General features: G+C 39.5%; 1 protein-coding gene across 1 annotated transcript in view; it reads right to left on the bottom strand.

Annotated features, from left to right (window-relative positions):
* polr2m (RNA polymerase II subunit M) overlaps positions 1-15,295 on the bottom strand; it is a 124,789-nt gene that overhangs the window by 34,445 nt on the left and 75,049 nt on the right. Inside the window, exons 11-13 of the mRNA XM_051920775.1 lie at positions 13,142-13,247; positions 8,946-9,029; positions 1,223-1,329 (exon numbers count right to left, since the gene is read on the bottom strand). Of these exons, the coding sequence (XP_051776735.1) occupies positions 1,223-1,329; positions 8,946-9,029; positions 13,142-13,247 (297 nt within the window). The remainder of the gene's footprint in view (positions 1-1,222; positions 1,330-8,945; positions 9,030-13,141; positions 13,248-15,295) is intronic.

Raw genomic sequence — 15,295 nt, 5'->3', positions numbered from 1 at the left:
GCTTTCAGTATGCAAGATGTAAATGATGCAGGGAATCAGCAAATATTTCGTGACACTGTCTTCTAAACTGCACACTAGTTTAAAGAAACAAAAATACATTTTTCTTTAATCAAATGGACAATAGTTTGTTGACTTGCTCAGGCTGAAGTAGGAAACCAACAGCAAACAGAAGCTGATAACCTTTGTACTTTCAAGAAATGATTAAGTTTGCTTTGTGCAAAAAGCTTTTATTAACTTATACTGTACTATTGATAGCTGTATATTCACCTTTACCCTGGTTTAGTTTGTAGAGAGATGGCATGCTATAGGAAAAAGAAATATTGTGAAAGATATTTAAACAGTTAAAAGGTTAAAATGTCATTGTAGTCTTATATTCATTTCTCTTTTGACTTCAAGTGCAGTCCTGTTCTCTCTTTGTCTCATAATGTCAGTTTTATTATATCTGAATCCAGAGAATACTTGTCATGAGACATGCCTATACTTTTTTCTCCTTTTTATTTTTTAAAGCAGTCTGGGTGGCATGGTGGTGCAGTGTTAGCCACTATAGCCTTAAAGATTTAGGGCGGAGTGGTGGCTCTGAGGCTAAGGATCTGCGCTGATTGCCGGTTCGAATCCCCATCACTGCCAAAAGAGATCCTACTCTGTTGGGCCCTTGAGCAAGGCCCTTAACCTTCAATTGCTCCAGGGACGCTGTACAATGGCTGACCCTGCGCTCTGACCCCAAGGGGTATGCGAAAACTAACAAATTCCTAATACAAGAAATTGTATAAGGAACAAAATAAACAACAATAAAAAAAAAAAAAAAAAATATTCAGCCCACGCCTAGTCTATGGTTTTCCAGCCATATCAAAAGATATGTGTGTTAGGATCAATGGCCATTCTAAACTGGTGAGCATAGGTGTTTGAATGAGTGGGCCCTGTGTTTGACTATGCCCATTGCTGCTGGAGGGTCTACCCCTCACAACCCTAGGTAAGTTTGAAAATGTAAAGTCATATGATGTTGCTTGCCGTGAAAGATACCATATACAATAATGATTAAGAGTTTTGATTTGTAAAATGATTTGGTGCCATATCGACTAGAAAGAGGCCATATAAAATGTTTGAGGATAGTACTTGCTCTAAAAGGTATAGTACGAATTGAGGATTGATAATTATTCCAAAAAGGGCTTTGATGAATCTTAATCTGACAATAATGGTGCTGTACAAACTGAGCAATTGTTACCTGTCTGACAGGTTGCAGCCCACTCCAACCTCTCTTGTTTCAGCAGGACTTCTTGGTACATTGTTTCTGGACAGTAAGTAGTTTAGCTTGTCTTGTAGCTCTTTATTCTAAAAATAAACATATAAAAAAATTCACATAGTATATACATACACCAAGAGGAATTCCCTTTGAAATTCTGCTTACTGTACCAGATTATTAAAGGTGCATTCCACTTACACTAATACAGCATATCAACTAACTCCACTAGTAGTTTTAAATGATGCAAACAAGAAAAATAATTAAAGCAGAATAATGATGCAATACAATCAGCTATCATTACCATTAATTTAAATTGCAGTTTTATTAAAAAGTCCACCTATCCATTGTTACACCTGTCCGTCTATGGATCATCCTCCAGGCTCTTCTGAGGTAAGTACTTCCACCCCATGTCGAGAGGGGGCGCTGGTGCTAACCTTATCCTCTGTTTCTCCCTCCACAGTTTGGAGAAGATGCACAGTAAGAGCAACTGATTCCGCCCCTTCTGGTTTCCCCGCTAAATATCCCGCGATTCCCAGAAGAAGGTGACATTCATTACAAGAACACACTGAATGATGGAGCAATAGAACTGAGAGAAACGACACTCGGTAAGATGCTAGTTTAGTTTGTTTGTTTAGTGCCATTGACAGCATGGTTTTATTGGACTTGTGTTTATTAAACAGGGAAGACCAGGTTGACACCCCAGTATTTCCACTTGTGTGACCCTTCAGTTCTTCCAACAACACATCATACTTTTTTTTAATCCACTGAATCCATTGCAGGTTGTTGGAGAGTTAGAGCCCAATCCAGCAACCCAGAGCACAAGGCAGGAATAAACTGTAATTGGATTACAATTCTTGACAAAAACACCAACTCTAATTCACATCAGGGTCCATTCGGAGATGCCCATTAATCTAAAAAATTATATATCTTGGAAAGGGGGGAACTCCCATTCAATTAGCTGCTTGACCTGCGACCAAGACTCCCTGTGGAAAGCATCCAACTTACACTCCTTATTTGACTTTACTGATAATTAAGAGATTAATTAACTGTATTCCCTGATCCTTATTTGTTCTCCCTTATAGATGTTGCATTTTTATATTGAGAATTTTCTTTCTTTTTTTATGGTCATTTATTTGTTTTAATAATCTGCTGTTGAGCCCCAGCTCCAGACCTAAATGGTAAAGGGGGCATCTGAAGTACTTTTGGGTGTGATAAAGTCTCACAAATCCAACAAGTAATAGCACACTTAACAGCATGGGACGGGGAGGTTCAGCTAAATGACCCCCTGGAATCAGGTCTGGTGCTGCTGTACCTTGGAGTCGAATGTCACTGGGTACTTCTACACCAGAGGAACGAGCAACAAATATTTTACATTATACTGTAAGTAATACTGATAATAAAATGAACTGATGCGAACTTAACGAGGAAACCAGAATATCCAGAAGAAGCCTAGCATTCTTTATGCAAAGTCTTAAAGCAAAACCTGACAAGTCTTACTAGAGGAAAATGATTAATCCGTCAAACTCAGATGACTGGTCAGTAGCTAATTTGTCCCAAGGTCTCATTCAGGGCAGACTTTAAGGAGCTTTCTACATTAATTACATGACTTATTCAAGATTCAACAAACCCTTTTTGGAAACCCAGGACTAAGCCGTCCTGGGTATGACGTTACACTACACCCAGCCCTTCAAGCAGGTCCTCCAACTTGCAGGGAAAACTTGGGGGTTGGTGGCAGGATTGGCACTCCAGCCACTGTAAAAAAAAACCTCACACTGTTTCACTCCATATGAACTAGTGTGGTGCTGAGGTGTAACGGCTGCACTCGGGTCCTAAAGTGGGACCCTTAGGTGGATTGTCATGTGGTGGGTGCAGCAATGCGCTGTATCAGTGCAAGCTCCCAGACCACCCCTTTCTGGAAAAATTCTTCCTAGTTGCTACCTCAAAAGCATCAAGGGCCAGATTAAGACGTTTGGTGACCCTAAGCACTGAAAAGATGTTGGCACCCCCATATATATAAGCTGCACTCACTCTCAGTGAACGACTGAACGGGGCAGCCGATAGGACCAAGACAAGAAAGATCACATGAGCCTCAGTGGACCATTTGCCAGTTACCAGATTCTAATTTTGTTGCAGTCCCAAGATTAATATATATCATTAACCTTTATTATTACTATTTTATTACTGTATATACTGTATGTATGTTATTTTTTTATTTAATGTGGGAGCCCCTTTTTGTGGAAACCTGGTCAGCTGCACCATCTGCAGTTTTGCACTATATGGTCGGTCCATGGTAGATCTGGCACTGGGACATTTCTATGGTGACCGCCTTCCCTTGATACCCTAAACACAAGCTTATTTTGCTTAATATTAATCCCACCGTGAAAGCACATTTTCATAATTTGTATTGAGATTCTCGAGTATTTAACCAAGAGTAGTCATCTAGATCAGGGGTAGGCAACGTCGGTCCTGGAGTGCCACAGTATGTGCAGGTTTTTGTTCCAACCCAGTTCCTTAACGAGAACTCAATTATTGCTGATGAAGCACATATTGCTTAAGTGACATTTTAATGCTTCATTTTAGTGGTCTCGCTTGTTAAGGTTCTCCAACCTTAATTGCTTATTTCAATCTTAAACTGCTGCATTCAGTGTTTTAATTGCTCCTTATTAGCAATAAGATGTAAAACAGGGGTAGGCAATGTCGGTCCTGGTGAGCCGCAGTGGCTACAGGTTTTCATTCAACCCAATTGCTTAATTAGAAACCAATCATTGCCAATCTCAGACCTTATTTAATTTTATGGCTTGTTAGTCTGTGCAATGTAAGGCTTTTATATCGTAGATTTTTTTCCTTTCCAAGGATATCATCCAAATGATTTGAAGCCTAAAACAGATCATTTTCAGTCTGTCACATTTTTCTATTAAGTGTTTTATTAAATCAAACCGTGCATGATGAACACACACAGATGTAATTGGAAAAAAGCTAGCTGGAGAACTGCTGGCTGCTTTGTCTTTTACATCTTATTGCTAATAAGGAGCAATTAAAACACTGAATGCAGCAGTTTAAGATTGAAATAAGCAATTAAGGTTGGAGAACCTTAACAAGCGAGACCACTAAAATGAAGCATTAAAATGTCACTTAAGCAATATGTGCTTCATCAGCAATAATTGAGTTCTCGTTAAGGAACTGGGTTGGAACAAAAACCTGCACATACTGTGGCACTCCAGGACCGACGTTGCCTACCCCTGATCTAGATCACTGTGCAATGAGGTCAATGCTCAGCCTTCTCTCCCAAATGATGACAATCCCTCTGCCTGCCACTGTAGCAAACTCTCTGTGCTCCAAAAGTGCATTTTGTTGGTTTTCTCTGTACGGTCCAATTTGCTACCATGTCTTTTAACATTTTGATGACCACACTGAATACAGCATGTCAAAAGCAGTTCTGTTAGTACATTGTTAAATTTGAGCAGACAGTCCTTTTTGTTTGTATTTGGCCATTTTGCCATATTAAATGACATTTGCTTATCCTTTTCTAATTGCCTCAGCACATCGCGTGAATAGTGAAAATGCTAAATCAATGTAAGTTTCAAAATCCTTTGCTCATTGCTGGTTACCTTTGTCCATCTTGTATGTAGGAGCCGAATGCATAACTTATGTTTAGTATTCAGCATTTTGTAATACTGAAAGCCAAAATGTAGTGGTAATATATTAAATGTTACCCTAAACTGCATTGCTCATGTCATCGTTGCTTGTAACTTTGTAGTTATAGTTAACACTCACTGTCTCGATCTCAGAAATTTTATGCTCATGTGTCATGTGTACTTTTTTCTTATTTCCATGGTGCATTATTGTTCAGTCATGGTTGTTATTCAGCTACAGTACATGGGGTCATTTACAGTTTGTTACAGATCTGGCTGTCTTATCACCCTTGTCTATGTAACACTTGAACTTGAACCTTTGCCTTCAAACAGATATTTCCACATGAAGCGGCCTGCCTTCTCATATTTATTATTTAAAGTCTCAATTTATAAGATTCACATATAGCTGACTACAATGAGTTACTCATATGTTCCAAACCCTTTTCTTCTGTAGGTGTTTTTCTCCTCACACCTCATCTTCATGTCCAACACTATTTATCCCTTTAAATGCAGTAATGAGTAACCTCTTACACAGTGCTGCATATTTTTAGATGAACGCCAAACTTTTTCACAGCGTCTCATTGTTGCATCATATAGCTGTGATGTTGTAAAATGATGTTTATTTCATTCTTGCAAAATATTTGGTTTAATTTCCCACCCTTGTTCCTGAATGTATAAAACTGATACTTGGATATTTATTTAGCTTTGCTACATATATGATATTACTTTGAATATTATTTCAATTGCAAAAGCGTGAAGCTGGCTTAAAAAGAAAATCATAAAGCAGGTTTAAAAAGAAGAACATCCAAATAATCAAAAAGACTTTAAGACCAACACCCTCTGAACTCCACCTTAATAATCCACCCCTCTTACTCTCCCCACCACCCTTTCTCATTTGCTATATATTGCCTTGACTCCTGTATGTCAAATCATTTTCCTCTGATGATGACGATACCTGACAGGTTGTTGAAAGCACAGTAATAAAAGACCATTTTAAAATTCTGTCCTGTTGCTTTGCTCTTCATTTAATTCCCAAAGGTCACTGGCTAATTGTGCATAAGCATTATATTAGTGAGTGTAGGAGTGTGAATGAAAATGCAATATGAGTGATGTCTATCCCTGCCTTGTGCCCGGTGATGCTAGGATAGCCACCAGATCCACTGGCCCTGCATTGGGAAAATTAGGTTTTAAATAAATAAATCAGTGCAAACTGCACCAAGCCTGAGACCACCCAATGCCATCACTAACTCCTTGGTTTCTTCTTTGGAGATGTGTGCCCAGGTTTTCCTTGAGCCATTTTCAGCCATTTTTTATTTTTATTTTTTGGTTGACATCATTCTACCTTCCTGAAGTGACATACATGCTTGCTTGGATTTACATCAGAAGACTTAGTTGGCCACTTTTATCCTGGACATTGACCTCCTTCTGATGATTTCCCTCCCAGTTATTCTGCAGCTCTATTCATCAGTCTCATGATTCCTGCTCTGAGGTGCTCATGATTGTGCATGGCTTGACATCACCTGTACCCCTTTTCACTGAAGTCTTATGATTAGAAATGACTGCAGTTCATTTCGTTTTCCACACTCTTACAATTCTGAAACTTGGTTAAGGGTCACCTTTGTCTCATCTTTCCTTTTATACATTTCTCTATAACTTTACAGCTCATGATCTTAACTGTGCAACAGACTTGCATGTGGCCTTTGTATTTTGGTGCAGATGAGAGATCTTGCAGAATGATCTTTACAACTCAATATGGAAGTTTCTCAGAACTGTGATGCTTTCAACCTTGCACTGTGGAGGTTGTTAATGATTTCTGTGGAATATTTATTGTAGTGGTTTACTTTACAGCACTGGTAATTTTCCAACAAACTCTCACAATAGTCTTTACTAGTTTCTATGCGTACTAGTTGTTACCTTCTTTTTAAGATATTCCAACTTGTTAATTGTTTAGCTATGCAGCTTCTTTACCATGATTCCAATTGCATTCCTCTTTTCTTTTATTACACAACCACAGGTAATACAAAAAAAAATGAAAATATGTAATATCTCTTACCCTTCCCCTCAGTACCTTAAGTGCATTTCCTCAACATACGCTTGTGTCTCTAAACCTGTCTTGCCTGATGTGCCCCTGTTGAGCGCCTTCCCATAACACCTGCTTCTCAGACTGTCATTTTGAGGCACCTTGCTAACCTGTCTGATTTATACTTCATGTCTTTGAAGGCGACTCTCAGAGGGCCTCCTACACCATCATTCTGCATCACATGTCTCTCACTCACACTTTCTCTTTCATCACCAATGCCAAACTGACCAATATTGGACTAATGACACCAATACCAGACACACACACACACACACACATACACAGACACACACACCTTAGTGTTTTATTATATAGTAGATAGTTTACTGTTATTTAGTTAATTTGTTGAAGGTCTGATAATTCTTCTGTCTTTACAGGAACTAATTTAACAGGGGCAATGGAAGGAGTTGTGGCTAAGCCAGAATGGGACATATTCTGTATTTTTGTTTTCATTGCAGTCTGACCTGGATAAAGAAATTTGTAATTGACCTGCAAAGCTTCTAGTACGACCTTTAAAAAACTCCCTCATATCTGTAAGAGAATCACTCCACTTCTTCCATACTGCTAGACAACCAATACCAAATCAAATGGATAAGAGAGGTATGTTCTAAGCTTTTTTAGGTAAGAAGAACAGAAGTTTCAAGGTAAGGCAGTTACACTCACTAATCATGGCATAGGACGATGGCGATGTGCTGCATGTTGATTAGCACATGATGTAAGAATCTTCACTGTACTCAGTACATGGAACAATAAATCTCTAAACCCATCATAAATGAGTAGGATCTTCCCCTATTGCAATCCCAAGTTTTGTACTGTTTGGTCTAGTTTTCTTCAAAAATGTCTCTCTAGACTTCATATTACTCAATCAATATGGCTTAGGCCAACCGGATGTCACAGAAAGAGCATATCATCACCTCTTCAATGTGCAGAGTATAAAGACTTCCTCCTATAATTATCATTTAATAGGACTCTGCTGCTCACTTTCCCTGAGACAGTAATACCATAACTTGAATTCAGGGCCTAAGGATTATAGAGCAAATGTTTTAGCAAGTAGAGCTAAAGGAGAACTCACTTTGATACACTGGTAGATCAGACTTCCAGCTATAACTGTCGGCTCTTTCTCTCTGCCGTGTTGCCCTTGCCTCTCTCCTGAGTGAGTTCGGGTCACAGCACCACTTCTTTCTGGAAGGAATTTAGTCAAGCTGAAGGCCTCCTATCAGTTACTAGACTTCCTTGAGACAGCATTGACAGTAGTCAAAGTAAGGGGCCTTAGGAGTGCAGGACAATCCCTTTTAGCCAGTATAGCTAAAGAAGAATGAATTTTGGTAACAGTGTCAGACTGGACTTCTAACTACAAGAGTGTGTCTTACATAGAAGCAGACTGACTCTCTCTGTTTCTCAGCCTTGCTATACTCACTCCACTCATTTCAAAAGTGAGATATTCTAAAACACTAATGTATATTGCACAAATATGCACTGAAGTAAAAGGCAACATTCAATATTGGTCATCCTAAATTAGGATTGTTTGTATACACAGTAAAAATGGCAATTTAGATTTCACTTTCCCAGTACTTCTGCTATTAATACTCATCTCCAACCTGCTGTGATCATAAAATTGGATTAAGTGGGTATAAGAATATATGTGTCATGTTTCATTAACATGTTCAGAATGACAGCATTGTCAGTGAACTATGAAACTCAGGCCTAGGAGTTCACACCAAGCATCACGGACTACATTGATAAAATAAGTCACTCTGCTTTCTAGTACACAAGAATCTTGGCATACAACAGGTGTTGGTTGATTTAAATGTTCTTTTTTGCAGATGACTTCTTCCTTCTCTTACCAAACGTTTCTGTATGCAGTCTGTTGGCGTGCTTCAAGCCATTAACATGTACAGCTCTTTCTTTGGAGTCAGCTAAGCTGACCTTACAGTAGGCATACAGTAACTTTAGGTATGCTTATTATTACCCTTCTTGTGAAAAGAGCACTTACCTCACATTCCACGGCACATATTCTCTCAAGAAGATGCTCAATATATAAATCTTTTTGCATGATTTTGTCTCTCAGCCTTTCAATCTGTAAATACAAATATATGTTAACATTTTCAGTGGTGTATTAACACATGTTGTGAAAAGGCTGGGGTGTTCTTGATTAGCCCTGTCTCAAAACACAGGGCTGCAAAAACAAATGGGAGTTTATTGAAGGACCCAATAAAGGGGGTTAATGATTGGAGAAGGGTACAGAAAAAACACGCAAAAACAGACAAGTTAGTAACGTAGGCCTTGTCCTCTTCCTCTTTTCTATATTCCTCTCTACTAAGGAAGCCTTTGCAATGATTTACTCTCAACAGGAACTCCTTTGGAAGTCAGACCTGGGGGTACATATAAGGAGCACAACACAGAAACACTTCTTTCTAGGACAGCTAAATCTTCATTGAAACAGTGAGACTGCCTCCTGAGAGTTCCCCCTAGTAGCTCTACCGCCCACCAACAGGGTTGCCTGGACAAACTACAACTCCCTAACAACTCTGTAGGAGTCCAGACCAGAGTACCCTCCTAGTGAGCTGGGGAATACACCATGTTGCTCCAGTGTGCAGTCCTTAGCTATCCTTCTATACCTCTGCCTATCGTCTGAGAAAGGTAACATTAACCAAATTGGATGGATCAATAGACTTGGAATAAGCCCTGTTAAACTTGGGTTTAATAATGGGTAATATGAAACTCTGAAACAATAGATATATTTTACAATGTATTAAATTAAACATCAAGATACCACAGTAACATTCACTGGCCACTTTATTAGGTACACCTTGCTAACACCCCTTTTGCCTTCAAAACTGCCGTAATTCTTCATGGCACAGATTCAACACAGTCCTGGAAACATTCCTCAGGCATTTTGGTTCATACTGACATGACAGAATCACTCAGTTGATGCAGATTTGTTGGCTGCACATCCATGATGCGAATCTCCATTCCACCACATCCCAAAACTGCTCTATTGTATTGAAATCTGGTGACTGTGGAGTACAGTGAGTTTCAGTGAACTCATTATCATGTTCAAGAAAGCAGTTTGGGATGATCTGAGCTTTGTGACATGGTGTTGTCCTGCTGGAAGTAGTTATCAGAAGATGGATACGCTATGGTCATAAAGGCATGGACATGGTCAGCAACACTTCTCAGCTCCGCTATGGCATTTAAACAATGCTCAGTTGGTACTAAGGGGCCCAAAAGTGTGCCAAGAAAATATCCCCCACACCATTACACCCCCACCACCAGCCTGAGCTGTTGATACAAGCCAGGATGGATCCATACTTTTATGTTGTTGACGCCAAATTCTGACTTTACCATCTGAGTGTCATAGCAAAAATTGAGACTCATCAGACCAGGCAACGTTTTTCCAATGTTCTATTGTCCAATTTTGGCGAGCCTGTGTGAATTGTAGCCTCAGTTGCCTGTTCTTAGCTGACAGGAGTGGCACCCGGTGTGGTCTCCTGCTGTTGTAGCTCATCTGCTTCAAGGTTTGACGTGTTGTGCATTCAGAGATGCTCTTCAGCATATCTTGCTTATAATAAGTGGTTATTTGAGTTACTGTTGCCTTTCTATCTGCTTGAACCAGTCTTGCCATTCTCCTCTGATCTCTGGCATCAACAAGGCATTTTCGCCCAGAGCACAGCCACTCACTGGATATTTTCCCTTTTTTCAGACCATGCACTGTAAACTCTGGCTGCGCATGAAAATCCCAGCAGATCAGCAGTTTCTGAAATACTCAGAGCAGCCCGTCTGGCACCAACAACCATGCCACGTTCAAAGTCACTTAAATCATCTTTCTTCCCCATTCTGATGCTCAAGTTGTCTTGAAAATGTCTACATGCCAAAATGCATTGAGTTGCTGCTAAGTGACTGGCTGATTAGATATTAGCGTTAACAAGTAGTTGAACCCGTGTACCTAATAAAGTGGCTGGTGAGTGTATATTTTTAAGAGCATGCAAGCCAAAAGTCATTCATCATATGCTAGACTTGTACATGCACGGCTAAACCTGCTCACAAAGGCCCGGTTAGTGTTGCATGAAATGAAACCGAAGCTCAAACACTGCTTGTCACTTGTTGTACCACTACACCATGGCCAGGTATGTTGATAGAAAGATATATATGAGGCAGCACTTTTAAAAGAACATCAGGTTTGTTGGCATTTAAAAATATTCTCCAATAAACTAAATTATGTGAGCCTTATTCAAATTTTTACATAAATACTCTTGGAAAAATGTAACAGGAGCAGCAGTCCAATTCACATCGAAATTTGTCTACAACCAGAATAAAGCACAGTGTATGACCCAAGACAAGGCTACATTTAGGGATAAAAGAGCTGTGTCGTGGCATGGAGCCATACAGAAGACAGCTGCTATCCAGCCAAAGAAGGTGCAGTTGCTGTTCTAGAAGAAAATTGGTGTGGGTCATACTGCAAACAGTGTGCCTTTGTCACATATGCAATCGACTGATATGGCTGCCACAGCTATGTGAATGTTGTCATTTGCAAAAACTTCAACAGGTAGGCCTGTCACTTAAGGTTTTATAATAGGTTCTAGACTCTCCTAGGTATATTATTATGCAGTCTGACTGAAGTTAAGATGCTAACTGTGACCCACACTAGGTTAATGGTGTACCACTTAATAATGATGTTCAGAGTATTCATTTGGTGAGCATCATCACAGAAGCGTGACTCATTACTTGCAGATAACCCAACTGCTCAAGCCCAGTGATCAGTGTCAGATGTTACAATGAATGCCACAAATGGAATTCTATATCTCTAAGTTGACACATGACCTGAAGCATTGCCTACTGACCCAGGGAAGGCAACACATAGCTGTAGTAAAGTGTCGATTAAGATGCTGAGAAGTTCTGCCACCTGATCCTCTGGTCATCTGGTGGCTACCTTTCTGAGGGCTTCTGTGTCTCCTACAATTGAACTTTAAAGCCTTCCTGCATCCATTGTTGCCAGCATTTTCCCATACATATGGCCACCATGTGTGCCAATACATTAAGCTGAGCACCAGATCTCGCCAAGATCAAAGATCTGGTCCCATCAAACTCACTTCATTGTTTGTACAACTGACAAATATGTCATCTAGGCCTTCTCGGTCAGTTGTGTGTCCCTGGTTTACTAATACCGTCACTTACTATCATTTTATTACAAAACGCTGCATGGCACTTTAGAGTCTGTTATAACAGACATAAACACCTAACAGTGTTAGCCAGCTCCTCACTTTACTTCTTTCTTGTGACGTTTTCCGTGTAAATGGGATCACTGCTTTTTTTTGTCACAAAGTGTGTTCAGTGTTTGTGTATTTCTGTAGGAGCTCAGTGTTTACAAGGAATTGTCAAAAAATGTTGTGTAAAAATTATGCACAAAAGTTGCTTGCCTCTGGCAATTCTTTGCAAACATTATGGTGCCCTGAAGTATGAGGACCATGTAGAAAAAGTGTCATTTCTACATGATGTAACCAAAAGGTATGACCCTTAAATGAAAGTCTAACAATGTGCACTTTAGTCACAATTATCTGAATTGTTTGATTTGTAATTTTAAACAGATTTTAAACAGAAACAGGGCAAAGGGGCAAATCAAGGAAAAATGTGTGTTTGTCCCAAACATTATGGAGGGCACTGTATACCTATGCTATAGAAAATGTAAGTGCATCTTTGTTAGAATAATTTCTGATATCTATGTATAATGTACTGTATCATATACAATATATATTACTATATATATATTAATATTTATTACAATATATTACTGTACAATATATTTATATGTCTACCTGTCTATCCAGTACATACAGATAGACACTTTAATAAAGATACATTTTATTTGCAGAAGATGTGTTGTAATGACCTTTTCTGGACTGATTTTTCTAGTTTATTTGGGTATTTTTATATGGTATATGCTATTTATCAAATTTAGGTAAAGAACAAATAAAGAAACTCAATAAAATAAATGATTCAAAGTGTCATGCTCATCACATCTGCACTAGGGCCACTTTGCCCTTTGTTTTTTGCTCACTGTCTCATCCTTCCAGATGGTAAATCTAAATATTCCTGTTTACCCACACTCTGATTTCTTTTCACGCTGACTTGGGTCTCATTTGTGCATATTATTCGTTTAAGGAGTCAAGCCTCGCTGCCTGTGCTTCTCACCTCCTCGATCATCTGCTTGACCTTTCTCTGCTGGCAGTGGACCATGTTGTCCAGGTGTTTAATTCGCTCCCTCAGACTGGACGCCTCCTCCTGCAGCTGCTGTGACCTAAAACATATGCCAGTTAACAGTTAGTCCTTGAGATCTGCTATAGCGGTGCCAATCTGAAAATGTAACAGATTATTGTGTCATTTGGACTTTTATCACAAAATGAAGAAACAACAAACATTAATTATTTTTTTATTTTTTTGTTTTTGTTTTGTGTTCAGTAGCTTTTCTCACCAAAATTCTCCGTCTGCTGCCAGATGTTTTTTATGCCCTCCGCAGAAGCTATCAAAAACAATACAGCCATACCAGATACAAACTTGGCCTTCTTGTGTGTTTTACAGTATGCGTGTTTGGTTTTGGCAGATTATGAGGATCCATCCCTTTTATGCAAGCAGAAAGTTTTCACACAACTAGAATTCTAATATTGAATTACAAACCAAGGTAACACTGTGGCCGAGGACCCAATGGGTTACAAGCTTAGGTAGTCACTTCTTTAATTGAATGACTGAATAGTTAGGCAGACAGAATACAACATCCAAGAGTAAGATTCCGAAAATTACTTATTGAGTAATTTTTATACTGCATGAAACTCTCTCTTTCAATTTATTATATTTGGCAGCGGGCGGCACGGTGGCGCAGTGGTAGCACTACTGCCTCGCAGTTAGAAGACCTAGGTTCGCTTCTCGGGTCCTCCATGTGTGGAGTTTGCATGTTCTCCCCGTGTCTGTGTGGGTTTCCTCCTAAAGACATACAAGTAAGGTGCATTGGTGATCCTAAATTGTCCCTGGTGGGTGCGTCTGTGTGCATGCCCTGCAGTGGGCTGCCCAGGGTTTGTTTCCTGCCTTGCGCGACGTTGTTGGCTGGAATTGGCTCCAGCAAACCCCTGTGACCCTATAGTTGGGATATAGCGGGTTAGATGATGGATGGATGGATATTTGGCAGCAATCTGTGTGATTCACAAATATTACAAACTGCACATATTACGAAATAGAGTGGCATGCAAAAGTTGTCTGTTACTGTGAATAGTTAAGTGAGCAGAAGATGAACTGATCACCAAAAAGCATAAAGTCAAAGATGACATATTTCTTTAATATTTTTAGCACAATTATATTTTTACTTCCACCATTCACAGGTACAAAATACCAAAAAAATGAAAAGGGCCTGAAGCAAATGTTAAGACCCCCTTTGGCGAGTATCACCGCTTGTAAACACTTTTTGTAGCCAGCTAAGAGTCTTTCAAATCTTACTTGGGGTATTTTCACCCATTCGTCCTTTACAAAAGGCTTCTAGCTCTGCATGATTCTTGGGCCATCATAAATGAACTGCTCTTTTGAGATCCATCCACAGATTTTCAATGATGTTTAAGTCGGTGGCTGTGAAGGTGAGGGCAAAACCGTCAGCTTGTGCCTCTTGAGGTATTCCACTGCAGATTTTCAGGTGTGTTTCAGCTCATGATGTTGTTCCTCTTTTTAACTTCAACTTTTTTACAGATGATGTGATGTTTGCTTCCGGAACTTGCTGGTATTTATTTGAACCCATTCTTTCCTCTACCAATGACATGTTCCCTGTGCCACTCTGTGCAACACAAGCCCAAATCTGATTGATTCACTGCCATGCTTAATAGTTGCAGACATGTTCTTTTCCTAGCATTCTGCACCTTTTTTCCACAAACATCCATTTGCACATTGTAGCCAAAAAGTTCTATTTTGACTTCATTTCCAGAATGCATCAGGACTGTTTAGATGTTCATTTGCAAACTTCAGGTGCTGAATTTTGTGGCTAGGACACAGGAAAGGTTTTCTTTTGCTGACTCTACCATGAAGGTTATATTTGTTCAGGTGTCACTGCACAGTAGAACATGGCACCACTGCTCCAGAGTCTGCTAAGTCTTCCTGAAGGTCCTTTGTAGTCAAACGTGGTTTTTATTTGCCTTTCTAGCAATCCAATGAGCAGTTCTTTCAGAAAGTTTTCTTAGTGTTCCAGGCCTCAACTTGACCTCCACCGTTCCTGTTAACTGCCATTTCTTAATAACATAACAAACTGAGGAAACAGCAACCTGAAAACACTTCGCTATCTTCTTGTCGCCTTCTCCTGCTTTGTGAGCCTCA

The sequence above is a fragment of the Erpetoichthys calabaricus genome, chromosome 17 (genome assembly GCF_900747795.2).
Source record: "Erpetoichthys calabaricus chromosome 17, fErpCal1.3, whole genome shotgun sequence".
Lineage (NCBI taxonomy): Eukaryota > Metazoa > Chordata > Cladistia > Polypteriformes > Polypteridae > Erpetoichthys > Erpetoichthys calabaricus.
This window is presented reverse-complemented; position numbering and strand designations above follow the sequence as displayed.